The sequence below is a fragment of the Zootoca vivipara genome, chromosome 15 (assembly GCF_965207765.1).
Source record: "Zootoca vivipara chromosome 15, rZooViv2.hap1.1, whole genome shotgun sequence".
NCBI lineage: Eukaryota > Metazoa > Chordata > Lepidosauria > Squamata > Lacertidae > Zootoca > Zootoca vivipara.
The window spans coordinates 12,661,088-12,688,500 of NC_142598.1; the positions used below are offsets into that span (position 1 = coordinate 12,661,088).

At 44.9% G+C, this 27,413-nt stretch overlaps 1 protein-coding gene across 2 annotated transcripts; it reads left to right on the top strand.

Moving 5' to 3' along the window:
• Window positions 1–431: 431 nt before the first annotated feature.
• Window positions 432–27,413, top strand: TMEM39A (transmembrane protein 39A). Of its 2 annotated transcripts, none has more exons than XM_088658298.1 (9): window positions 432–627; window positions 14,375–14,568; window positions 17,135–17,357; window positions 18,367–18,450; window positions 21,835–21,989; window positions 22,531–22,879; window positions 23,939–24,126; window positions 25,671–25,800; window positions 26,953–27,413. In XM_088658298.1, the coding sequence occupies exons 2-9, from the start codon at window positions 14,456–14,458 to the stop codon at window positions 27,184–27,186; spliced, it is 1,476 nt and encodes a 491-aa protein (XP_088514424.1). In that variant the 5' UTR covers window positions 432–627; window positions 14,375–14,455; the 3' UTR covers window positions 27,187–27,413. The 2 variants fall into 2 exon arrangements, with proteins under 2 accessions (XP_088514424.1, XP_034996829.1); XM_035140938.3 differs by having other exon boundaries at window positions 25,671–25,791.

The following is a 27,413-nucleotide window of genomic DNA, read 5'->3' on the forward strand; positions in this document are numbered from 1 at the left end:
TCAAGCGTACGCCTATGGTGCATAGCTGCCAAGTTTTCCCTTTTCTCGCGAGGAAGCCTATTCAGCATAAGGGAAAATCCCTGTAAAAAAGGGATAACTTGGCAGCTATGCTATGGTGCAACATATACGTAAATATATATATCGCACTGGCGACGCTTCCATCGTCGGCACCAGCCGAGCTGCTACCCGCCTCAGCCAAACGACGGGGCAAAGCGCCAGGCGGCGGGCAGCCGGACGAACGAACACGCGCGCATCTCCCTCCCCATCTCTGGAATGGGCGTCCTTTGCCACTCCCAACATGGCCGCCGCCGTCGCCGCCGCCACTCACCTTCGCGCACTCTTCCCTTCCCGGGTTGGCCGCCGCCGCCTCCGCCGCCCCTCCCTCGTCGCGCGCTGATGAGCGCATCAGCCCCTCATTGCCACGTCTCTTCAGGGCGGCAGGAGCTGCAGTCGCCGCCGCCGCTGCTGCCTTTGCGGCGACAACGAGCAGAGGAGGGACGAGGAAACGGGGAGCCGGACCGGGACGTTCCGGGACGGGTCCCCTCCGCAGCCTGGCGGGCCCCCGGGAGCGGGCAGGCGGCTGCTGCTGCGGCGGCGGGACCCCCTCATGGTGCTGCTAGAGAGGCGGTGAGTGGGCGCGAGCAAGCGAGCGGCCGCTCCTTCCTTCGTTCCTCCCTTCCCTCCCTCACTCTCGCGTTTTCCTCACGGCGAGGGGTGCGCGGACGGGGCGCCCCACCGTCCCAGGAAGGCCCTTCCAAGGGAGGAGGAGGAGGAGAGGGGAGCCTCCCCCGCCGGCCTAGCTCCCGCCCGCCTTTCTTTGTCTCTCAGCCAAAGGGGAAGACCTCCTTTTTTTTATTTCCCCTCCTTCTCCTCTTTCTTCCCCCTTCTGCAGCTCTTCATCCATCCATACCTCCTTCCCGTTGGGTTAATTGCCACTTTGCTGCTGCACAGTTACTCGCTGACATCCCAACCCGCCCCCCTCCACCCCAATACATACACTTTTCTTCCTCAGGTGCCTTTCACTTCTCTCTCTCTCACGCCCACCATTTGAGAATATTTCTTATTTGCTTACTTATGCATTATTGATGGATCGATTTAGGTTTCTATGCTGCCCTTCGCGTAAGGATCGCAGGGCGGTTTGTGATACAGAAACATGAAAACGCGCAAGAAGCAAAAACTATAGCCGCGTACACACACGCACCACAGTTTAAATGGCCATAGGTTGTATAATTAGCCAATGGCCCCGAGGAAAGAGGAACATGTTTGCCCGGCGCCTAAAGGTAGGTAACGAAGGGTGCCAGGCGAGCCTCCCTGGAGACAGCATTTCACAAGCAGGGAGCCACTAAAGAAAAGGCCCGTTCCTGTGTTATGGCCTTACGGACATCAATTGCAGGGTCCAGGTTGATTCATAAGGGGAGAGGCAGTTCTTCCTCCTCCTACCTCTCTCCTTGTTACAGTGTGGCACTCTTTCCCTCACCCAGTGGTATTTTTCTAGGAAAAGAGGTGCTGGACTTAACCACAAACACCTCCCTCGTTCTCTTAGAATGCCAATGGCACTCCCTGAGAGGTGGCAGAACTGAGTTCCGATGAGTTCCAGCTGAAAAAAAGTCATGCCTCCCACTTCATTCTTTAAAAAAAACAAACCCATTCTTGTATAGGAATTAGGTTGCCTCACATTTAAAATAAAGAAATGCCACCTCCCGTTCTCCTTGGGTCAGGCATGTCAAACCTGCGGCCCTCCAGATGTTTTGGACTACAATTCCCATCTTCCCCAACCACTGGTCCTGCTAGCTAGGGATCATGGGAGTTGTAGGCCAAAACATCTGGAGGGCCGCAGGTTTGACATGCCTGCCTTGGGTGATATTATGGTTGTAGATGAAAACCTAGGGTTACCTAATTTGTTCCCTCTGAACCTTGCTGGACTTCCAGCTCCCACCAAGACAACCAGTGACTGGGGTGGTTGGAATTGTAGTCCTACAACATCTGAACAAACCGCGGTGGCCATCCTTGACCTAGGCCAAGCAAAGGCAAACTCAGCCCTCCAGATGTTTTGGGACCACAACTCCCATCATCCCTAGGTAACAGGACCAGTTGTCAGGGATGATGGGAGTTGGTCCCAAACCATCTGGCAGGCTGAGTTTGCCTATGCCTGACCTGGGCTGATATGTATGTTTTTCCATTCTGTTGAGGCTTATTTAAACTTCTCCTTTTTCTGTCTCCAAAAAAAAAAATCTGGACTTGAAAGGTTTGGCTCTGCACTTCAGGAGTGTCCATCAGAATCAGCCATTCAACAGGAGCAAGCACATTTGACTTCCTCTCTAAACATTGTGTATCAATTTTGCCTAGGCTCCATCCTGTGCACACTTTATGGGGAAATAAAGTTCAATAAATTGAACTCAAAGAACCTCGTCTGATTAAACATGGCACAAGATAAGGTTGCACATCTGCTAAGCAGTAAGGCTTGCCACATTTCACTTAGAAGGACTAAACAGGTGGGTTCCAGGGCAAACCCCCCAAAACAGGTTCAGGATTCTGATCAATTTGGTGCCCATCTAAGCCAAAACAGACCCTGAAACTGACATGATTAAAGCATACCATTGTTACCGTACTCAGATGTGTGCAGTTTGCCTGTGTGAATGTAACTTGCATATGTGGGTGAGAATGGGATTTGCTTTTGTCAGTTATGCCCCAAATTTGCAGGTATTTGGGATCTGTCTTTCAAAACGCCTCCAACAGAATTGTGTGCATTAGGATCCACCTGTGGCTTCTTGCCCCAGTTGAGAAATTGCCCCAACAGGGCAATGTTGATCAGCATCTTGAAAGTGTTAATTACAATGCAACCGTTTTCCTAAATGTTACTACCTCTGGAAGGAAATCCTGCATGGGTGATGGTGATTGTTCTAAGGGGAAAGGTACTTTGAAATAATCTTGTATAGTTTTGCTGGCTCAACATGAAATGACAACATTTGTTATATTTTTAGTTTAGTCATGTATTCAGGTGTAGTTCAGTAGGGCTTAGCTCTCAGGAAGGTGAATTGCAGCTTTAATTTTCCAGTTTAAATAGCATCTCTGCCTACTATGTCAGGAAGCTATATCTTGTGGTCACTTGAACTCAGGATGTGGCTCATGATTTTTGGACTAAAATAGGTTTAGGTTTGGTTTTGGTTTTACATTAGTGCACATGTGAGTAATGTCTTCATTGAATAATAGATATGAAATAATGAATAATTCTTACTCTTAAAAGGGTAAATTCCCATTACTGTGAATTCATTTTTCTGAAGAATAGGCAGGAGAGGTTGGACACACAGGTGAAGACTGGAAAAACTGGGGATTTTTGGAAACAGACACAATGAGGGGGATTTTTTTGAAAAATTTGCTATTGGAAAAGTTTATGAAGGGTCTACTTCTGACTTACACTCAGAAACTTCTTGATACGAAGGGTCACCAAACAGTGTTTTCCTTTTTCTCAACCCTTAAAATGTGTGGATGCTCAACTTAATTTACAGCACTCTGAAACAAGTGGGTTAGCTGCTGTCTCTCACAGATTTTCCATTTTGAAGTTGATCATTTGAATATTTCCATTGGTATCTGCAAAGGGTGTGTGCCTACTTAGGTTCCTTGTAATTACTGGTGAGGAATAGATATAATAATAATATGATTTATTATTTGTACCCCGCCCTTCTGGCTGAGTCTCCCCGCCACTCTGGGCGGCTCACAATCAAGTATTAAAACAATACAGCGTTAAATATTAAAAACTTCCCTAAACAGGGCTGCCTTCAGGTGTCTTTTAAAAATAGGATAGCTGCTTATTTCCTTGACATCTGATGGAAGGGCGTTCCACCGGGCGGGTGCCACTACCAAGAAGGCCCTCTGTCTGGTTCCCTGTAACCTCACTTCTCGCAATGAGGGAACTGCCAGAAGGCCCTCGACGCTGGATCTCAGTGTCCGGGCTGAATGATGGGGGTGGAGATGCTCCTTCAGGTATACATATATATGCATATATGTATGCATCACTCTACTCTGCTAAGAACCATAGGTTGTGCTTACACGCAATGCCAACAAACCATGGCTATCAGCTGGTTTAGTATTCTGTGTTTATCTCCAAATTAACAATGAGTGAGAAGCCAGCTACTCTGTGATTTGTTTCTCTACTCCTTAGAAAAAGGAGCAAAGTAGGCACTCCTTGCTAATGTGCAGACTAATTGGGATTTGTGGGTAGCATTATGGACGAATGTGGCCATTGTGGTCCAGTGAATCGAGTGTTGAGTTTAAATCCAACCTTTTTCATGTAGCGCTGTACAGTGTTGTGCTGCTGTGAATCCTAGCCAAGCTGTTGTGAGTGGTGTGAGCATTGTCAACAATACTGGTAAGGATCAACAAGGCTGTGGTGCCATGTTCCTGGCTAGGAAACTGTTTTAATTCCTCCAGTTGGTTGCAGCAGTTGCCAGCTGTTGTTGCAAAGCAACTGGGCCATACGGTTTTTCAGTCCTAGGAATGTCCGAGCTTTGCCATGGGCTTTATTATACACATGGGCACCTGCATGGCAGTTTTAGTGGGTCACACCTTCTAGTAGCAATCCTAAGAGTACTGTCTTTTGAAATGAGACTTTAAAATAAGCATATTGAGGATCAGAGTACTGATACTTGTGGCGATAAATGATTAGATTTCATCCTCATCTCTGATTTTAAAGACAAAATGTGCTAAGGCATACTATATATATCCAAACCAATCCTTGTCACACCATCAGTCTATTTTAATTGAAGTCTCTCTCTCTAGATATATATCTTCAAGGCTAAATGCTAAGAGTAGCTTTATCTCTCCATTCCATCTGAATCAGGCTAGGTGTCTGAGGTTCTAGAACAGTGCCTAGAGGCAGTAATGGTCTGGATGGGGGCCAGCAAATTGAAACTTGAATCAGACAAGATGGCAGTATTATGCATGCAGAGTTTTCCAAGAACCGGAAAGACAAGGCTACTTTGGATGGGATTGCACTCCCCAGAGAAGGGCAGGTTCATAGTTCAGATGTCTTGGCAAAATGATGGTTGGTGCTAAACAGGAAACAGAGACAGAAGCCATGTAAGGGGAGGAAAGCATGCAAGTCCATTACTCATTCATGATCTTCCAAACTATGTTGGGAAAGTGTCATTCTTTTAAATATGCAGTATCTTGCTCCCATGGTTAGTTAAATTAAGAAGCAGGTGACATAGCTTCTGTGTGTGTTTTTTTAATTTCCCCCAAGCTTGGTTTCTAAATTGGTACGTTACAAAATATAATTCTGAATTTGGAAGCACTCAAAGGATATAAACAGTGTTAGAAACTGAGATATGAAAGCTAGGGGCTAAATGGCACCTTAAACCTAGGTTATGGGCGCAACAACGGAATGTCTAAGTGCACTTTTTTATAACAAGAATACAAAGCTGAAAATGAATGAACTGCAGCTAAAATCTTATCTTCATTTTTCACATGGTCAAGTCCTTCCCCTGCCCACCCCCCTAATATTCTTAAGAGGGTCTCTTCTCCAGTCTTCAGAGAACAGCTGGAAGTGGTACAGGTGAATCAAAACCTCTCACTTAAAAGGATGTCCCCACCCCCATCGTTTTTGCAGAGGATTCCATGCTAACCTGTATGGGTTCCTCTGCTAAAACAGTTTGGTGGAGGACTTCCCAACTTCAAGATTTCAAAGCACCTTGCACATGCCATTGTTGTGATGTCATGTGATTGACAGGTAGTTTGGCCCACTCACCTGTCAAATATGACCAGGAACTGCCTGTGGAACCAAAAAAAGGTTACTTCTTGCTTTATAAGCTTAGATCCAGACTTAGTTTGGTATTCAGTGTTAGTCATACTCAGAACAGATGCACTAAAATCAGTGGTCTTACGTAATTCATAGCACAATCCCATACATGTCTACTTAGAAGTAAGTCCTGTTGAGGTCAAAGGGGCTTACTTTCAGGTATATGGTGCAGGAGGTCAACCTAAATTGGGTATCACCCACAGTTCTGTCCCAGTGATTTTAGTAGGGTCTTCTCTAAGCATGACTAAGTATGGATCCAGTCTTGGTCTTTTTCCAGCACCTGTATCTCTTTCACTAGTGTCCCACTAGTCCAGAGGTTGCAAACGTTTTGAGTGGGCACGTTTGAGAATGTTGAGAAAGTAGTGGTGCATGTAGTGTTAGAAACTGAGATAGGAATGCTAGGAGCCATGTGGCTCCTGGGACCTAGGCTGTGGGCGCCAAAACAAAATGTCTAGGTGCCTTTTTTCTTCCTTCCCCACTACCAGACCAGGCAGCCCCACAACAACAACAACAACAACAACCAAAATGCTGCTGGGCCAATCTGGGGGTCTGCAGGGTAGCACTGCCGCTCTACCCCACCAAACACCTCATTTGCCCAGCAGCAATATTATTATTATTATTATTATTATTATTATTATTATTTATTGCTGCCCGGTGAATCAGGTGACTGCAGAGTAGCACAGCAGCAAAAAATGTGTCTTTTGCTACCGGTCTACCCTGCTAAACACCTGATTCACCTTGGCAGTGCGGCAACAAAAAAAGGAAAAAAGTGTATCTTTTGCTGCTGCGCTGCTGGACAAATCAGTTGTTTGGCGGGGTAGTGCAGCAGCAAGAGACATGTGTCTTTTGCTGCCCTGGCTTTTGCTGTCGTTGTACTTGGCAGACCAGCTGACTGCAGCTAGGAAAGTGAAGATGCTAGTTGCCAAACGTGGCTCCTGGACATTTCCATTCAGTCGCAAAATGTGACTGCCACCTGGCTAATTTCAAACGCTGGAACATGGCAGCTGTAGTGTGTCCGACATAACACAAAATGGCTTCCACATGTAAAGGAATGGAAGGAGACAGAAACACAAAAAGGTGTGGGCATCCCCCACAACTGCCAGTCTCATGCATTTTGGATTTTTGAGAAGATATTTACTGAGCCTTTTGCAGGCATCATAGGAAGACACACCAGTACCCATGGGCACCAGGTTGGCAATCTCTGCTCTAATGCTTTCAATCAATTCATTTTTCTAAGCTCAATGTGTAAACTGAGGGACCAGTTCTATGCTCTTGGTAAAATGATGCTGTATAAATAATAAATACTAATAATGTACACTAATAATGTAAACTGATTAAAAGGATTCAGTGAGTTTCTGTGGTGAAACAAAAATAAAAAAATAGATTGAATCCAATCCATGCTAGTCATGGCTAACAAGACTCATTGATTTTAATGGGACTTATGTGTGACTACATTAAACTGGATCCATTCCAGTATATTTTTTAAAGAAATGTCCATCAAGACAAGGCACCAATCATGCAAATTATGTTGAAATGATATAAAATACCTACCGTATATTTTTGGAATACTTTTAATTAGCCTGTCCGTCCATCTCCTGATTCTTAGGGTCATTAAAATCTCTTCCTGTCACTCAACATGCCATTTCCAGTGGTTTTCAATAGAAGCAAAAAAGATGTGTGCCAAGTTGACTGCTTGTATGTTTCCAACTGAAAGAATGTGTATCCCTAATTCACACCTGGTAAAAATATATCTGCTTTCAGAATCAGCCTTAATTGTAAAAATGTCACCATGTGAAAAACCTTTCTCTTGTTAACTAATTTTGTTTTCAGAATCCAGTCAAGTACTTACAATTACATCATATTATGCAAAAGCATTGCACTATTTTGTACATCTTATTTAGATTATCTCACTTGTTTTGATTCTCTTATGGTGTGGTGTTCCTTGGTGGACAAGTTCTTCGTGGTGTTCATGAGAAGGGATAGGTCCCCACCTCCCTTCATTCATTTGGACATTTGCCCTTCTGTGCATGCTACACTCTCTCTTGGACTACAAGAGAACAAATAGTTTCTAGTAGCAATTAATACAGCAGCATAGCGTGGTTTGCCAGTGCCCAGGGCGGACGTGCAAAGCTTCAGCTCTCACCACCGCCACCACTGGAATATGCCCCTCCCCACTAGAGCCAAGCAGGACCACATTGCACTGCCTGCCAGCCCACATGGGGGGAGGGGATTTGGCCAACGCGGCCCTTGGATTGCCCCAGCCTCACAAATTAGCATGGGACTGGCAGGGTGGGGTGCAAAGGATGCAACAGCCATGCTCCCTTTGATCCCTGCTTCGCAAAGCAAGGGAGAGGATGGTATCGAAAGGCACATGGCTGTTGCGTCCTTCTCATATCGCCCTGCCGGGCAAATCATTCAGATCAGATCCCAGCCTTGCAAAGCAGCACAGGGCTGGCAGGGCAGCGTGAGGGGCCAAATGTGCAGCGCCCCCTAAAAAAATGTGCCCAGGGCCATCACCCTAGCAACCCCCTCCACGCTACGCCCCTGAATTAATGTGTTTTTCAACCTTGCTTCCATGCATAGTATCTTCTTCTGAGGCTGCTGCATTCGTGTTGGCTTGTAAGAACTTGTTGATTTTTAATCACTTGTAAACATACCTTGTGGTGAAGCAATATGTTTTTCAGACTGCATTGATCCGGTCTGTAGCTGTATAAATATCTGGGATAACACACATAATGGAATGAACGCACCGAAATAAGAATGACTTAGATTCTGCTGGAAAAGTTTGCTGACCCCTGATTTAGGGCTTCCCAAAGAAAAGCAAGACCCTTGTCAGATTATTTGTTGCAGTGCAGTATCTTCTCTGGGACCTTAACTTCACGGTACTTGCAGCCTTGCATGTGAGTGGGAAAAGCTGCTTTCTGATGGGCATTAATCAGGTTGTGGCAGAAAAGCACGTGGTTCCCAGACTTCCTACCTGCATGCTTTTGCCAGCTCCAAACTATCTCCATTATGGAAAAAGCTGCTAAGCTGTGCAAAATTGTCTAATATGGGGAAAGTCTAATACTTTCCCTTCCCAGTACTGTTTACTTGCTCCTGGCTGCCCCCACTGACGGTGGCTTGTTGTGATTTTAATGGGTTCTTGGTGCCAAGTTTAAACATGGATTAAATATTTGCTACCCACGCGTATACCAATGATCGTATCTCTGTTACAGAGTTTAAATTGTCAGCTGCGCTTGGGCCAGCCCTGCTTCCGACTGTCTCTGGGAGTAGTCAGGTTTCGTTTGTTTGAAGTAAAGGAGCAAAGTTCCAGTGCTTGATGGTGCCCCACTTTGGGGCTAATATCTAAGCCTTAATCTAATGTCTTAGATGTAGGGTTCCTTTGTCAGGCAGCAGCTGTGTAGGTTCTGAGTAGTGCAACAAGAATGAGCCACATAACACTGGTTCTGCTGGTGCACTGGATGGTGGTTTGGGCCCAATTCAAGGGGTTAACTTTGGTTTATAAAGTTTTTATAATGACTTGAGAGCCAAATATCTGAAGGAGTGCCTTCCTTGGTACAGTATTTGCAGACCTGTGCCTGAGGGCCCAATCCAACTAATCTGTCTTGCTAGCAGAAGCGCACACAAGGACGTCCACAGCGACACTTCCTCCTCGACCACCAAATTGGCTTGGGTTAGTTGTAACAGCCCCCAGAATAGCACACCGGGACAGAGAAGGGGAAATCTTACTATCAGGCAAGCAAAAATGATATTCTTAGTGCTGCATGGAATTCCTACCTTAGGATTGACTGAGGAGGTCTTTCTCATGGTTCTGCCAAAGGGTGTGGCAGTTGAGAGGGAGCATAATGCAGAGCTTTCTCTGTGAGAATGCCCCATTTTCATAGCTGCCAAGTACCCCGTTTTCCCCGGGAAACCCCCGTTTTTACTTACCTTTTCCCGGTGGTCCCCCGTATCACTTTGTCTCCCGTTTTTCTCCGTTATTTTCTCCTGCCGGCGGCCATTTTTTTCTTTCTGATTTGCCCTTCTATGGGCACCAAAAATGACCGCCGCCGGCTTTAAAAGTTGCATCTACACATGTCTGGAAGTGCATAGATGCGACTTCCTGTGTCGGCGGCAGCCATTTTTGGTGCCCATAGATGGGCAGAGCGATACCGGAAGTTGCGTCGACGCACTTCCTGACATGCATAGAAGCGACTTTCGAAGCTGGCGGCGGCCATTTTTGGTGCCCATCGAAGGGCAAAACGATACCGGAAGTTACGTCGACGCAACCTCCGGTGTCACACAGCTGCCGGTCCCGGATTCTGCAGTCCGGGACTTGGAAGGTAAGCATTTTCCTAGAACTTTCTCCCCGTCAGTGGTGCATTGGTTGTGTACCACATTAAGCTCCTTTCCATGTTTAAACACTTTTTTATGCTCGTGTGCAGAGGAGCTGCTGCTAAATTACTGATTTGGTTCCATTGACTTAATTACATTGTATATCCATATGTTTATAATGTTAATTTTTTATTGATTTGTACATAAAGGGCAGTTCAAAAGTTCAAAAATAATAGTACGAGGCAACCTCCACTAGAAAAAACCTTTCGTTAAGCGGAAATTTCGTTAAGCAGGGCATTCGTTAAGCGAGGCACCACTGTAATGGTTCCTAATAAAACTGAAGGGTGCACAGTATGAATCATTTGGCTACTACGTGTAAGCAGACATGGCAAGTTATCTGTATGTATTATGTTTTTATGCAATGACACTGAATATGGTGTTTGCAGCAACAGTGAATACAGCAGATAGAATTGCTTAACTATTGGCAAGATGAGGCAGAAGCTGTTTACGAGTTCTTTTGATCTGTGGGCCTTCTACAGTATAAGAGGTGGAGTGTGTGTGTGTGTGTGTGTGTGTGGTCCAGTTCGCACATCGTTAACGTTAAGCGAGTTAAAACTTTGCGCCTGGATGCAGACCTAATGCTAGGCCAAACCACGGCTGAAACCTTAGGGTGAAGGGCGGATAATAAATTAGTACGTAGTAGTAATAGTCCCTCATTCCATATGATAACAATTCAGTGTTAGAAACTGAGATATGAAAGCTATGAGCTAAATGGCACCTTAAGCCTAGGTTATGGACGCAACAACAGAATGTCTAGGCACACGTTTTTATAACAAGAATACAATGCTGAAAATGAATTAACTGCAGCTAAAATCTTATGTTCATTTTTCACATGTGCCTAGAACAATGGGAATTTCAAATGTTGTAACAATTGTCCAAAATCTAGCCAAATTTTTCTCTATTACTATCCAAAGCTTAATGGGAAATTTTCCTTTTTAGCAAGCAAGTTTTTTTTTAATTCTACATTCTTTGAGTAGTTGTTCTTGCAATGCCAGTAGAATCACTTTTTCTACCAAAGTAGTACCTGTTTAGGATCTTGTCAGCCTTTGTCGCCAGTAATTCTGGCTTCCCTTAAATGCACATATGTGTTTGTGTTCTCTCGCGTAACATCATTTTGTCTACAGTCTTTAAAATGTTTATCTTTGGTCACAAAGCAATAATTGGGGAATCTGAACGAAAAGTCAATTTTATGTACATGCTGCTTTCCCCCCTACTAATAGTATTTTATTCTGATTGACAGTGTTATCCAAGGATCAGTAAATAAAAGATTTTGCCAACTTTGAACTCGAAAGTCCAGTGTGTCCATATGGAAGCTGGACTCCATAAGGCAAACAGTGTTGCTGCAATACATACAGGTCTTTAGACATACAAAATAATTGCAACTGAGCAAAGACTTGGCTCTCCAAATTGTAACAAAATGTTGCATATATTTTAATTACAGCTTTCAGTGATAAAACTCAGCACATTCTGATATCTCTCTCATTAGAATCAACAGGACTGAAGCACTTCTAATGTGGTTGGGCCATGCCCCTATTTTGTAAAAGGCAGTTGAAAGTGAATCCATGCTGTCATGTGATGCAGTTACTAAATGATCCCAGGAAATCCGTCTAGAGATGTATCCTGCCTTGCAGTTTTAATGTGGCAGTAGATAACTCCTATCATGGCCAGGAACGTAGATAACAACACGGGGAGTAAGAAATAGGAAGTGATTAGGACATTGAGTTCTTATCCCCTGAATAAGGGATAATATTTTGATCTAAGTTTGCATGGCCACAAAACCTATTTTGATATACACAATGTCCTCATTTTTCATTTGAATCTTTTGGCAGCCCCACCATATCAACATGCTTGCTTAACCTGTTAATTCTCAATAGAGGCCTATGCCTTGGCATCTAAATGTCATCTTGTAGCATCTCAACTACTGGTCAAGTGAAGTAACGCCACCCATAATCGAAGAGTACTGCTAGTTCAACAGTTCATCTATTTTGGAATCCTGTTTCCAGCAGTGGCTCCAACCACATATTTCCAGCCAAATGTCTCTAGGATGCTCACAAGTAGAGCATGAAGACAAGGGACCTCCCTTATTTTGATCCTTGCCAGCTAGTATCCAGAGGTGCAGTGCTTCTGAACATGGGCGCCCCTTTAGATTAATCAGTGACTAGTTTCTACGATCGCTATGCTCCATGAACTTGTATTACCCCTTTTGAAGTCATCCAAGGCAAAGGCCATCTTCACATCTTACAGAATTCACACTAATTATGCCTCACGGGAAGTACTTTCTTCTGTTAGTCCTAAATCAACTGGCATTTTCATTGTGCGACCCTGAGGTCTGGTACTGAGGAGGAAACAATTCTCTAGGCTGCTCAAGCACTTCCTCAAAGGGAAATTCCTATAGGAACTTCTCTGGAACTCCCTGCTCTGGGTGATCTGGTACCTGTTAAAGGTTCATCTGCTTTGTCAGACATTTGCCAGTCGTGTTTTCTGTGGCTCTACCTGCTTTTAGAAGTTCTTATTACACTACTTCTGACCTTGTTTTTTTATAATGTTAGTTGCATTGGGCATTATTAATAGAAAGGTACTAAAATACAAATAAATTAAGGGGCTCCAACCCTTTGAGTTTTGTTGCACTTCTCTGAACTTACACGGTAGATGAGGCAAGCAGAACTGTATACAGATTGCAAACGCAATGTACACCATACACACATATTGGCCTCTCTTTTTTTCATTTTCTCCCCTAATAATCCCTAACATGGAATTGTCCTCTTGTTTTTGCTGTGTAACAAGTTGATTGTTTCTGTTCTGGGTTTTCACCATCCCACATAAATCGGTGTCATCCACAACCTAGGCCACATCATTGTTCATATAAACCTCCCAATAGGAAACGTATGCTGGTTTTCAACTTTCAATGCTAATTTAATATAGGACCCAATAGCTATTACTGACAATTATTTTGAAGTAAAGGAGGAAAGCTTGTAATGATTGTTAGCCATGGCAACTTACTCCTTCGTGTGAGTAGATTAAAACAATGTCATGCACATTGGTGGTGCTATAAAAATGGTCTGCGGTATGTGCCCTAACTATATTATCTTCCTAATTCTGGTGGCTATGTGGGCTTCCCTAATGTCTACAATTCTATAGTCCCTGACCATTGACCATGCTGGCTGAGGTAGATAGGAACTAGGCATAGGATATTTGGGGGGGCCATAGATTCCCCACCTATCTTCTAACCTATAATGCAGGCATCCCCCAACTTCTGCCCTCCAGATGTTTTGGACTACAATTCCCATCATCCCTGACCACTGGTCCAGTTAGCTAGGGATCATGGGAGTTGTAGGCCAAAACACCTGGAGGGCCGCAGTTTGGGGATGCCTGCTATAATGGTTATGTTCCCTGGCATGGGCTGAGGGTGAGGTGTGGATTTCTACTCCCAGGTGGTAGTTGGGGATCAGTGAAAGTAGAAACAAAAGCGCAATTAATAGGCTGGGATCCAGAAAATCTAGGTACTGTCTCACATATGCCATTGTAGTGAAACAACACTGTCTTCATTCAAATCCGTATTTTCCGATGTATCAGAGCGGAAATATAGTAATTATTTGTTTTAGTAGGATCCAAAGTATCGTGCTTCAAGTTACACTTGCCAAAATGACGCTTGTCATATGAGGAGTCCAGTAGCATTGGCTTCTTTGCAGCTAGTCACCCAAGTGAGGATTTTGTACAGACATTTTGCTGAAGTCAAAACTCTTGGGTACTGTAGATTGTTAAGGAATGTTGCTAATATTTTAAATAAGAATGTAAGAAAAGCCCTGCAAAATCGGACCAAAAACCAATGAAGTCTTGCATCTTGTCCTTCCAATACCAATCCTAGGGGGATTTCACTTCATCCTTCCACTGGGAGAACTGCCTGTTGTTTCTTCTTTCTGTTTCCTGTTCCTTAAACTTAAGTTAGTACTCCATAAGTCCTGTTGTCTTATCTCATGGCTGATAAGCTGGTTCAGGATTCTTTGTTGCAGGATTTTATTGAAAGTGTCTGAAGTACACCATCCCAGCTGAATTCCTCCTATCTATATGCTTCTTGACACTCTGTAAAAGGCTAGTTTTGGGGCCATGGGAGTTATCCAAGGCACTTGGTTCATTTTAGCAGATGCTTGAGGCACAATTGAACTAATTTCTTTATTTCTTCTCTTTCCCCCCCCCCCCCATTTGCAGAGCTGGAAAGTCTTGCGAATTGTTACCTAGATCTCAGGGCAAAGGCTGCCAGAGGTGGAAGAGGTGGATTGGTTCCTGGTCATGCCCGGTGGAAGGAGGGGACCCAGTCGGCAGCAGCTAAGCCGTTCAGCTTTGCCTTCTCTCCAGACCTTGGTTGGTGGGAACTGTGGCAACGGCACTAGTCTAAGAAACAGGTTAAGTCAAAACGTAATATTGTGGGCTTAAATGTGGGAGGCAGAACTTTTGTTATTACTTGTCATCATCAGGTCACACTTGGGTTCACAAGAATCTTGTTTCTTTTCACTTGTTGTTGCCCTGAATTTGACAGTGTGTGTTTGCCTGACTCTGTGTTTGGCTCATTTTATATCCCATACTCCTGTTTTGCAGTGGAGATATTCAGGTGGGTGGTCGCCTCAGGCATTTGTCTGGAAGGCAGAAAATACCTGACCTGAAAGCCTTTACATACCCCTTTTCCTCAGGTGGCCCATCAGTTCCAGTTCATAAGGTATAATAATAATAATAATAATAATAATAATAATAATAATAATAATGTACAGTGGTACCTCGACTTATGAAGGCGATCTGTTCCGCGGTGCTCTTCATAAGTCAACTCCTTCGGTTGTCGAAGCGTCCATTTTGCGCATGCATGAAGCATGATTTTGCGCTCCTGCTCATGCGCCGACCACACACGCGCCACTTCTGCGCAGGCGTGGCGAAAAGACTTCCGGGTTTGCCGATTTCATAAGTCGAAACCTTCGGAAGTCGAGTCATTCGGATGTCGAGGTACCACTGTATTATTTGTACCCCGCCCATCTGGCTGCGTTTCCCCAGCCACTCTGGGCTGCTTCCAACAAAGATTAAAATGCTTTAAAATATCACACATTAAAAACTTCCCTAAACAGCTAAATAAGGTACACCACACATGAAAAGAAAGCAATAGTTCTTATATCAAGGTTACACATGCAAGTGTTTTTAATCTAAGCATCTTTAAGTGTTACATAAAACCAGTTGTTTTTTGTTCTTCTGAGCATTCCAAGAGTTGGTGCTCAGATTTGGATATTCACTGGGTCCTGGGGTGTCTTTTCCAGCTAGTTGGATTTTAATTTCCAATTATTCCTTCAAATTGTGGCCTTGAGTTGAGCATTGCTCATTAATAAACATTGCTTATCATAGAAGTTTTGAAGGTTGAGAAAGCTAAGATAAGGAAGCCAGAGGATTGGAATGCACTGCTAGGCATCTCATGTCAGGGGGTTGCTTGGTTACATTATCTTATTCTTGGTGCAACAGACAAAGCTGGAACAGGATTAGGCTGGGGGAAATTTGGTATCTCTGCTTGATGGTCTGAGCTCCATTTTTTCTGGCATTGGCTTCTGCAGAAGTGGAGAAACATGGAAGGACACAGGACATATGTGACGTGTGTTTCCATCCCACCATTGTTGTTGTTTAGTCGTTTAGTCGTGTCCGACTCTTCGTGACCCCATGGACCAGAGCACGCCAGGCACTCCTGTCTTCCACTGCCTCCCGCAGTTTGGTCAAACTCATGTTGGTAGCTTTGAAACTCATGTTAGTCTAGCATCCCACCATACTAGACTAAAAAGTGTCAAATTCTTGACAAAGGCATGCATCGTGCTCGCCTGTGGTGAGGTGCTATTCATCATCCATGTCACAGCCTATACTACCAGAGGCTGTGTGGGGAGAGAGAGAAATCCCTTGTTCGGAATCATTAAGAGTGCTGTATGTAGTACTTTGCTTTTTGTGTTAAGGCCTATTCAGTGTATTACAGTGGTTAAGCTGCATATCAAGAAGTGCCCAGTTCAGACCTTGCTTCTGTGATTTTCTTACTAGTTGACCTTAGAGAAACCTGCCCCGTCTCTGCAATATGGGGATGATCATATGTTGACCTATGTTAAAGAATTGTAAGGATCTCTTGAGGTAGTTAACGCTGAACAATTTAAACCCGGTGTGGGAAACTGGATCCGGCCAGCACACCAAATCCTTTCTTTCCACACCCTCCCAAATGCTAGCTTTGACAGGAGTGAGCAAACTTTGCAGGACTTTGGAACCGCTGGAGCTCATGGTGGCACTTGCAGCACTGAAGGTCACTTGGTTGACGGTGCTTGCAAAGTGTGCTATATTTGCAAGTAGCAATAACCAAGGTAGCACTTTGCAGGCAGCAAAAATAGCTTGATTTGCCTGTTCTTGCAAAGGAAAGGAAGACCCTACTACAGGAGCCATGGCTAGAGCATGTGGGTGTTGCTTGGCCAAAATGGCATTGCAGGCAGAGGTTTCCCCCAGCACTGATTTAAATATTCTAAATGCTATGCATTTAACCCACAATAGGGGGACCCAGGTGGCACTGTGGGTTAAACCACTGAGCCTAGGGCTTGCTGACCAGAAGGTCGGCGGTTCGAATCCCTGAGACGGGGTGAGCTCCCCTTGCTTGGTCCCAGCTCCTGCCAACCTAGCAGTTCGAAAGCACATCAAAGTGCAAGTAGATAAATAGGGACCGCTACAGCGGGAAGGTAAACGGCGTTTCCGTGTGCTGCTTTGGTTCACCAGAAGCGGCTTTGTCATGCTGGCCACATGACCTGGAAGCTATACGTCGGCTCCCTCGGCCAACAATGCGAGATGAGCGCGCAACCCCAGAGTCGGTCACGACTGGACCTAATGGTCAGGGGTCCCTTTACCTTTACCTTTTAGGGTGAGATATCCCAGGAACACTGGCAAGAGTTAGTGACATGTTATTTCTCTCTCTTTCAGGAATGGTAGTGCTATCAGCCTCTCTGCTCCTCCAATTACAGCCTTGATCACCCCTGAGCCTGTGCGACACTGCCGAATCCCTGAGCTGCCTGTAGACGGGAACCTTCTGTTTGAGTTCTTCTTTTTCATCTACCTGCTGGTGGCCCTCTTTATTCAGTATATTAATATCTATAAGACCGTGTGGTGGTACCCATACAACCACCCTGCCTCCTGTACGTCACTGGTGAGTCCATGTTGCTGGCTGCATGCCCTTCTTGTGATTTGCTTAGGGAAGTTTAATCACGGTGTCTCTGTAGCTCAGCTGACATCACCAAGTCTGCCATCCTTTCTTTTCCCCAGACATTATGAAATACACCCCTTTTCTCCCTCAAAGGCAGCCTTTGGGTTACGACTTCTCAAGGCAGCTCTACACTTGGGGGAGTGGGAAGGAAGGGCAGTTTGGAGGTTTTGGCCATGGGGTTCCTGCCCTGGGATGTACTGTCTTTCAACATTCCTTAAACTAGCTGCCGTCCTCCCCTAAGGGGGGCAATGAATCTTCTGGACTTGCCTGTGAACTCCTGTTTTTATCAAGGGAACGAGGGCAGCCAGGTCTTCCCTCTACTACATGTTCTCTTTATTGGGTGACTATCTATTGGGCTAATGGAGTTCTAAAAGGTTTCCACTCTGCCCCTCCCTCCTTGCTTTGTGACTCATCCTGATCTGGTCTTATTCCCACTTACAGCCCCTTCCCCCACCTCCTGTTTTCCTTCAAGGGAGTGAGGCTGTTGCCAGTGCAGTTTTGTGTGTTTGACCATTTTTCTCTTCACTTAATGTTTGAGTGTGTGTGTGTCACTGTCGTGTCTGGAGATTGAGGGGAGAGTCCCTTCCTCCAGATCCCAAAGGCTGCCTTCACAACCCCAGAAGAATGGGGCATTTCCCTCTATGCTTACTGCCTTCCTTCCCTAAAAACAAAACAAAAAAACCCAGAAATTCACAGGTAACTACAGAATGTCTGCTCCTAGGTTTTCCTTTCTAAGTGGCAGTTGTAAATACGGTAGCCTTCCCAAGCTGCTTCTATGTGCTTAATCTGTCCCCTTCTCTTCCCTCTTTATCTGGCAGACTTGGAATGGTTCACAGTGTGTCCTGGTTCTCCTTTATAGGAATTTCCATGCTTCTGCTATGTCATCTCAGCAGCTCCTGCCTTTCTGGCCTCTCCTTCACCCTGGTGAATACGCTGTTCTTTTCTCCTTTAGAACTTTCACCTCATTGATTACCATCTGGCAGCATTTATCACAGTGATGCTGGCGCGGAGGCTGGTATGGGCCCTCATCTCTGAGGTAATGTCACAATTAACTCATCCAAAGAAATCGGAGGTTTAGAATGAGCTCAGTATGATGCTTGTCTTCTTTTTATTTGCCACGCATGAAAGCCTACATCATGGGTAGGCAAACTAAGGGCCGGCGTTCCAGATGCGGCCCAATCACCTTCTCAATCCGGCCCATGGACGGTCTGGGAATCAGCGTGTTTTTACTTGAGTAGAATGTGTCCTTTTATTTAAAATGCATCTCTGGGTTATTTGTGGGGCATAGGAATTCATTCATTTTTATTTTTATTTTCAAAATATAGTCCGGCCCCCTGCTGAAAAAGTTTGCTGACCCCTGGCCTACATGTTCACTCACCTTGGTGAAGTGCTGCCATTTATTGAGGTTAACAGCTGCCATGTCAAGTGAAAAGAAAAGGAACTGAGGGAGGATTTGTTGGGAATGGTCTTAAATTTTAACAAACAGAAAGTGGATTAGCCCGGCGTGATTTGCACTAGTGGTAGGGTCAGTGAGGTTCCAATAGGAACCTATAGCAATACATCAGGCATAGATTAAGCGAACAGCACTTCATTTCAAGCAAGATTGACAGTGTCAGTAGAGGTTGCATCGTCAAAGTATTAACAAAGGGAGAAATTGTGAGATTAACAGACGAGGAAACAGGGTGGGATTCATTGGTGAGATATCTCTCTAGTGCCAGTTCGAAAGTTAGTTGTTCATAGGTCTTTTTAAAATGTGCATGGCATTCCAAGTCCAAGCTTCTGATGACTTTATACAGTATAAGATTTTGGGGTTGAACAGAGTTTGGACTGTTATTGATTGGGCACAAAATAGTGGTTCCTAGACCTCTGATAGTGCATCTTCTGTTTCCAAAACTTACCTTGCTACTAGGATCTCAAATTGCTCTAGATGCTGCATGCGCAGCAACCTCTCAGGCCACTGGAAATTAAGAGAAAGGTTAAGAAACAAAAACACAACAAAACTAAAACACTGCAAAATAGGCACTTAGGGCAAAGAAACATTTGTCCAGCTTGGAAACCCTGTGTTGGAACAAAAATGTATTCAGTTGTTTTGAGAAAGTGCAGATAACAGTGATAACTCAGTTTTCGAATGTCTGCGTTGACAAACGTTTCGGTTTTTAAACGCCGTAAACCTGGAAGTAAATGCAGTGGTACCTCGGGTTACAGATGCTTCAGGTTACAGACTCCGCTAACCCAGAAATAGTACCTCGGGTTAAGAACTTTGCTTCAGGATGAGAACAGAAATCGCGCGGTGGCAGCGGGAGGCCCCATTAGCTAAAGTGGTACCTCAGGTTAAGAACAGTTTCAGGTTAAGAACGGACCTCCAGAACGAATTAAGTTCTTAACCCAAGGTACCACTGTGCTTCAGTTTTCAAACGCCTTGGAAGTCGAACATGCCACACAGCTTCCGCCGAGTGCAAGATCCTAAAGCCTAGCTGTCGGCTATTGAGTTTTCGGTTTTCGAACGTTTCAGAACTCAAACAGTCTTCCAGAATGGATTATGTTTGAAAACCAAGGTACCACTGTAGTGTGTATCTTTCCACAGAACAGGAGCAGCCACTATTATGTATAACTGTGGAGCAGCCTTCTGAGATCTTTAGATCTTGCAAGAGGCACTGTCTTGCAGACCTGAGGGATCTACTGGGTACATAAGGGATAAGACAGTCTCTCAAGTAATCTGGTCCTGAGCTTTATAGGACCTTATGTTAGTACCATCACCTTGAATTTGGGTCCCAATGTCCTAGGCTGTGATCTATGGAAATTACTCTTTCCATGATTCCTCTGATCTTGAATGCCACTGCACTTGTTCATGACACCAACTCAAGCAGGGATAGTCAACTTGATGCTGTTGTACAACTCCCATCATCCCTGACCAGGCATCCCCAAACTTCGGCCCTCCAGATGTTTTGGACTATGATTCCCATCTTCCCCTACCACTGGTCTTGTTAGCTAGGGATCATGGGAGTTGTAGGCCAAAACATCTGGAGGGCCGCAGTTTGGGGATGCCTGCCCCGACCATTGGAGTCAATGGTCCATCTGGAGAGTAGAACATTAGCTATCCCTTATCTAGAGCCTTGTTGCCATCGACGTTTGGAAAAGGGAAGTGGTTGGCTCACTTGATCTGCTTTTGGTTGGGTCTGATCTTAGATGGATCCCCAAGCATGTTCCTCAGAAATCCAGTGTTTGACACATGTGCACACCCATTCAAAAGAGGCATAGCCAGCCTTGTGTCCTCCAGATATTTTGAGCTCCCATCAGCCCCCAGCATGGCCAGTGGTCAGGTGTAACCAGAGCTGTAGTCCACAGCATCAAATTGGCTACTCCTGATTAAACAAACTATGAAAAAACAAGGTTTGTTATTTACTGAAGGTACTATAGTGAGGTGGACCCAGGTGGCGCTGTGGGTTAAACCACAGAGCCTAGGGCTTGCTGATCAGAAGGTCGGCGGTTCGAATCCCTGCAACGGGGTGAGCTCCCGTTGCTCGGTCCCAGCTCCTGCCCACCTAGCAGTTCGAAAGCACGTCAAAGTGCAAGTAGATAAATAGGGACCACTCCAGTGGGAAGGTAAACGGCGTTTCCGTGTGCTGCTCTGGTTCGCCAGAAGCAGCTTTTGTCATGCTGGCCACATGACCCGGAAGCTGTCTGTGGACAAACACCGGCTCCCTTGGCCTATAGAGCGAGATGAGCGCCGCAACCCCAGAGTCGGACACAACTGGACCTGATGGTCAGGGGCCCCTTTACCTTTACTATAATGAGGTAACACTCGCCCCTTGTGGCAGGTTTTGTTTTGATTGGTTCTGCATCTTAACAATAGTCGTACCTTGGTTTTCGAACAGCTTAGTTCTCGAACTTTTTCGCTCCCAAACACCGCAAACCTGGAAGTGATTGTTCTAGTTTCCGAACTATTTTTGGAAGCCGGACGTCCAGCGGGGCTTCTGCGGCTTCCGGTTGGAGCCAATCAGAAGCCGTGCTTTGGTTTCTGAATGTTTTGGAAGTTGGAACAGACTTATGGAACAGATTCCATTCGACTTCTAAGGTACGACTGTATTGCCATTCTTTCCCTGTCTCTCTACCATCTGAGAGAACACTAAGCTAATATTTTACCCTCACAAACACCTGCAGTATTAAGGAGGATATAATTTAATTTCTCTAGCGTTACTTGCTTTCAGTACTCTCCCCCAAAAAACAATATTTTAAGCATTCATTACTAATTTGTTAAGTCTAGAAATAAAATAAGAATAAAAATGGTTCCCTTTTGGCTTTGAGAGCCATGATATATCCTGTGTGGGGGTGGTAGATCGGGCTGTTTCTTGGAATATATATCATGGCATATAGGAAGAGAAACTGTAGGGCTGATGGTTCTTTGTGTTTGAATTTGCAGGCCTCTCAGGTGGGAACTACGTCAGTGATTCACTACACGGCACTGATTTTGGCACGCCTGGTGCTGCTCACCTTGTGTGGATGGGTGCTCTGCTGGACTCTAGTTAACCTCTTCCGTAGCCATTCTGTTCTGAATCTCCTCTTTCTTGGCTACCCGTGAGTATCACTCTCTTGTATCCTGAATGTAATAAATAGGAAAGGGCCCAAAAGCACAAGGCATGGCAAAGAGAAGCCCTGTTGGCAGAGAATCGACAGGGTTAAAAGCCACCAGTTGAATAGGTCTTTGGGGGGGAAATGGATAGGAGGAAAATGATGCCTCTCTCAACATCTTTTTCCCCGCTAGAACCATTATAAAGGTCAAGGAGACACCTGGTCCATCGACTTAATGCAATGTATGAGCCAATGAGGAAGAGTAGATTTTAAAGGTGGGTAGGAAAGAGGAGAAGAATGGCAGCAATTGAAGAGACAGAGCCAGCACAATGATTGTGCTCCTTTACCTATGGCCTCGCTGCTTAGCCCTGGGAGTTGAGGCATGCCACAAAAAGTAGCACATGAGGCCATAGGTAAAGGAGCACAATCAACCTGGGTGCAGGAATTGCAAGCCTCTTGCTCAGTAGCTCCTTTCAGATGTTCATGGTTGAAATGCCTAATATACCACAGGCTGTAATCTCACCTTCACCCTTTCCCTTCCCTGCAGGTTTGGTGTCTATGTCCCACTGTGCTGCTTCCACCAAGACAGCAGAACACAGCCTCTTCCCACAGACTGTGGCTATTTGGTGCAGGATCAGCTGGTAGATTCTGGTGCCACGGGGGTTGGCAGCCTCGTCAAGCCCAAAGACTTCCTCTCTCTCCTGAGAGAGTCCCTGAAAGAACAGTTCAACAACCCAGTGCCCATCCCCACGCACAGCTGCCCCTTGTCTCCAGACCTCATTCGCAATGAGGTGGAATGCCTGAAAGCAGACTTCAACCGCAGAATCAAGGAGGTTCTGTTCAACTCCCTCTTCAGTGCCTATTACGTGGCATTCCTGCCACTGTGCTTTGTGAAGGTAGCTGTTGCTTTACTCCTTCGTTGCTATTGCTGCTGCTGCTGCTGCTGCTGCTGCTGCTGCTGCTGCTGCTGCTGCTGACACCTTCTAAATCTTGTCTGTGGATTGTTGACACAGTGGGTTTCTGGTTAAATTTCCATTTCTCTGTCTCCCCTCTGGCAGCCTGGATGGCAGAATGTGTCTGATTCTGGAGTATCACTCCCGATTGGCAGATAGGTCTTGCCATACATGCAGTGCCGCTGTGGTTCGTCCACTCATCTTTCATCGCATCTTCTAGCCCCGTCCTCTTTCCCAGACAACTGTAACACAACTATACAGTGGTACCTTGGTTCTCAAACTTTATCTGTTCCAGGAGTCCGTTTGACTCCCGAAACCATTCGAAAACCAAGGTGCTGCTTCTGAATGGCTGCAGGAGCTTCCTGCACTCAGACAAAAGCCATGTTGGACGTTTGGCTTCCCAAAAACATTCGTAAACCGGAACACATAACTTCTGGGTTTGCTGCGTTCAGGAGCCGATTTGTTCGGGAGCCAAGCTGTTTGAGTACCAAGATACCACTGTATTTTGGTACTGTTAGTAGGCATTTGATGCCCAGCTCATGTCATCATTTGGCAGTGCCTGGGGTGTTCATACTAAGGATTTGAATTAATTTGGTTAGGGAATAGGGGCAGCTGTGATATCCAGGCTGACTTACCAGAGACCTCAGAAAGCTGTCCAGATAGATCACTGGAGGTTTTATCAGGCTAATGTCTAATGTGCAGATTTGGACCTTCCACAGCCAATCCAGTTTTTCTCTGTGTATCCAAGAAACGTTCTTGGGCTTGCTGTTTTGCTTCCATGCCAGTGACCATGCGTGTGCACATATTCCACAGTGGCATATACATCGGCTGTGCAAAAATTTCATGTAATGTATGCCAAGGAGAAAGGAGGATCTCAAAAGAGTCTTTTGCTGGCCTTGCAGTTCCTAGGTAGCTACTTAAATCTATGGCTGTAGGGCACCGTCTTCTCATTCTTGAGATCTCTGGGGCGTTGGCATTAACACCCTCTTTGGTTTCTTGCAGAGCACACAGTACTATGACATGCGCTGGTCCTGTGAACACCTCATCATGGTGTGGATCAACGCCTTTGTCATGCTCACCACCCAACTGCTTCCCCCCAAGTATTGTGACTTGCTACACAGATCAGCTGCCCACCTGGGCAAGTGGCAGAAGCTGGAACATGGTTCATACAGTAATGCCCCCCAGCACATGTGAGTGTGACCTCAAAGCATTTGTTGACAAGGGTCAAGGGAAAGAAAATAGGGCAGCTGAAGGTATCCTAATTTTGTACCTTTCTTCAGTTGGACCCAAGACTTACATTGTCTGTGTCAGTACTCATCAATGGTTTTGTTGTGCACCGTACTTTATTTGCTGTTACTGAGATCTGTTTTTGATAGGCTTACCTGAGACTCTTCGCAGAATTTATTGTGGTAACTGGCAGGGTGGGGGTTTTTGTTGTGTTTTGTTTTTTGTCTTCTCATCCAGTGAGAATTGTAGGAAGAGGACGCAGAGAACTAGTGTAACATCATTCTTCCTATCTTAAGTCACTTAATAGACAAATCACAAGTTTTCAAATCATCATTTCGCCTCATTTGAATTTAGGTGATCTAGTGCCTGCCCTTTAGGCAACAAAGTGGGTCACCCACAAATAAAGCAGTGGGTTCTACATACTTGGGGCACTGCCCAGGTATGGATAAAAATGGGTCCACAAACCAAACAAAAAATTGTGGGCGCCCAGGACCCTACCTCTCTCTTTCAGTACATTTCTATTCTGAAGCAAGTCCGGCTGTGTTTAATTGGGCTTGCTGCAAGGTAACTTGCAAGCATGTGCATGCTTAATTGGAAGTATATCGGATTGAACTCAGTCGGATTTATCTGTGAGTAGACAGGTGTAGGTAAGGATTAGACTGTGATTCTTGACCTCACACTGTGGCTAGGGATAAATCTCTTGCTTCCCTCTCCCAGCTCCAAATTTAAAATAGGACAAAGATAGGGTTCTTGCAGTTAATACAGGGCAGTTTCTGCTCTGTGCAGATTATTGGTACTAAAGCAGGCCTTCTCATCAAGTTAGCTTACTTCATTGCTAATCTTTTCCCCCCAAAAGTCCATTTGCTTATTTCAGCTTTTAGTGTCTATTTTTCATAACTTCATCTGTACACCTCCAGAACAAAAATAAAGAAGAGTATTAGGGATTCCTATGAAATTTGTTTTTACTTATTCAAATTCACATCTAATTGTACAATTGGCTATGTAGTCCAAAATATTTTGGAGGGTACCAGGTTGGTGAAGGTTGGGTTTTATGATTTGTATATGCAAAGCTATTTATGATTTTACCCTCGGGGTTTCTTTCCTTTTGTTCTTCAATATATACCTGAGGTATTCTTCTTTTCAGTTGCATATATTTTTAACTTACGTACATGAAGATTGTCAGCTTTATTACATAACTCAAGGTATCTTTGTTTTGTGTATTTTATGGCTACCAGTGAAAGATTCTACTTTCCAAAACAGAGTTAAAACCTCAGATTTTATGTATGTTTGTATTGACCAATCTAACTCAGAATTTACAACTCGGTTGAAACCTCTTGCTGTTATTTCAGTGCCTACTGCTTGAAAATATGTGTATATCAATGCCTAAACCAATCAACATGAATTCGGGGCATATATATTACCAGCTGTATATATAACATTTTGAATCGTGAAATTACTCCAGGTTGGCTTTCTGATGCTCACCGAGTCCCTTTGTCATACTCCACAGCTGGTCTGAAAGCACAATATGGCCACAGGGGGTGCTAGTGCGACATAGTCGGTGCCTATACAAAGCAGTCGGGCCTTATAACGTAGCAGTGCCTTCAGATGTGTCCCACGCGCGCTTTTATGTAAGTACCGTAAGTATTATTACGTAAGAATTCATATACCCCACCACCACATTTAAGCACAATTTTTCTGACGCCTGCAAATAATTAAATTAATTGATGTAAACTGCGGAATGGGCAAAACCGGCCCCCAAATAGCGGGAAAACAGCTGACAATCCCAAGAGCCTTTGCAACTGCAATCCCATGAGTCTTTTGAGGCCTGTGGAGATTTGGAGTTGGAGTGACTGTGGTGAAGTCGGGAGGATTGTTGTGGGTTTTTGGTGGAGTTTGGCTTTTTAAGATGGCGTTCCCCCACCATGTGCAGTTTCACGTATACAGCAGTACCTGGGAACATAACCCCAGCGTACGCTTTTGTAGTCCAAGAACAACTGGAGACGCAAAATTGGGAAACCCTGTATTAGCCATATAACGGGGTGGATTTCAGTGTAGCGCTAAGCCGAGGAGTAGTATTTATTTATTTACTTACTTACTTACTTACTTACTTACTTACTTACTTACTTACTTACTTATTTCCTGCCCACTCTGGGCGGTTCCCAACAGAATATTAAAAACACAATAAAACATCAAACATTAAAAGCTTCCCTGAACCAGGGCTGCCTTCAGATGTCTTCTAAAAGTCAGGGAGTTGTTTATTTCTTTGACATCTGATGGGAGGGTGTTCCACAGGGCGGCTGCCACTACCAAAAAGGCCCTTTGCCTGGTTCCCTGTAACCTCACTTCTTGCAGGGAGGGAACCGCCAGAAGGCGGCTCTCTGAGCTGGATCTCAGTGTCCGGGCAGAACGATGGGGGTGGAGACGCTCCTTCAGGTCTACTGAGGAGACTCTTCCATCAGCACAAGCATTCCTGCTTGCCCGACAGAATGATCTCACATCTCCTTGCCTCTAGAGGTTTGGGATAGGCACATGGTGGGGGGGGGGGAAGCCCTGTTGCACTAGCACAAGTCCTCACACAGCTTCCTCTAGCAGAACCGAGTAGTTGGATGTGATCCAGTGGTTCAAATAACAGAACCACACAGCAATGTTCCTAGTGGCTGCAGCCCTGGGGCTTCAAATGCAGTTGTTGGGCCTCTCTTCATTTTCCCCTGCCCCCCAGAATTCGATTTTCATTAAAAAAAGGTCTGCTTTCTGACCCTTCAAGCACTCTCTTTTTTCCCTCCCTACAGTTCCTCTTTCACCGTCCATTACGGCTTCTCAACCTGCTGATTCTCATTGAAGGCAGCGTGGTCTGCTATCAGCTCTACTCCCTGTTGCGGTCAGAGAAGTGGAACCATACCCTTTCCATGGCCCTGATCCTCTTCTGCAATTACTATGTCTTATTTAAACTTCTGCGGGACCGTATAGTGTTGGGCAGGGCATACTCATATCCTCTGAACAGCTACGGATTAAAAGCCCATTAATCACCTTGAAAAAGGGAAGGATATTTTCATACAGTTCTATTTTTTCCTTGCAACTGTTTATAAATATTTAAAAAAATATTTTATATTTTGTATACTGCTGGTTTTTTTGTGTGGGTTAAGGAAGGGCCAAGTGGCAATTAAATGTCGCTATATAAACAAGGTGTTATTTTATATAAAGCAATCATTGTGTATATACTGTATTATCAACATACATCTATGAAGCAAGA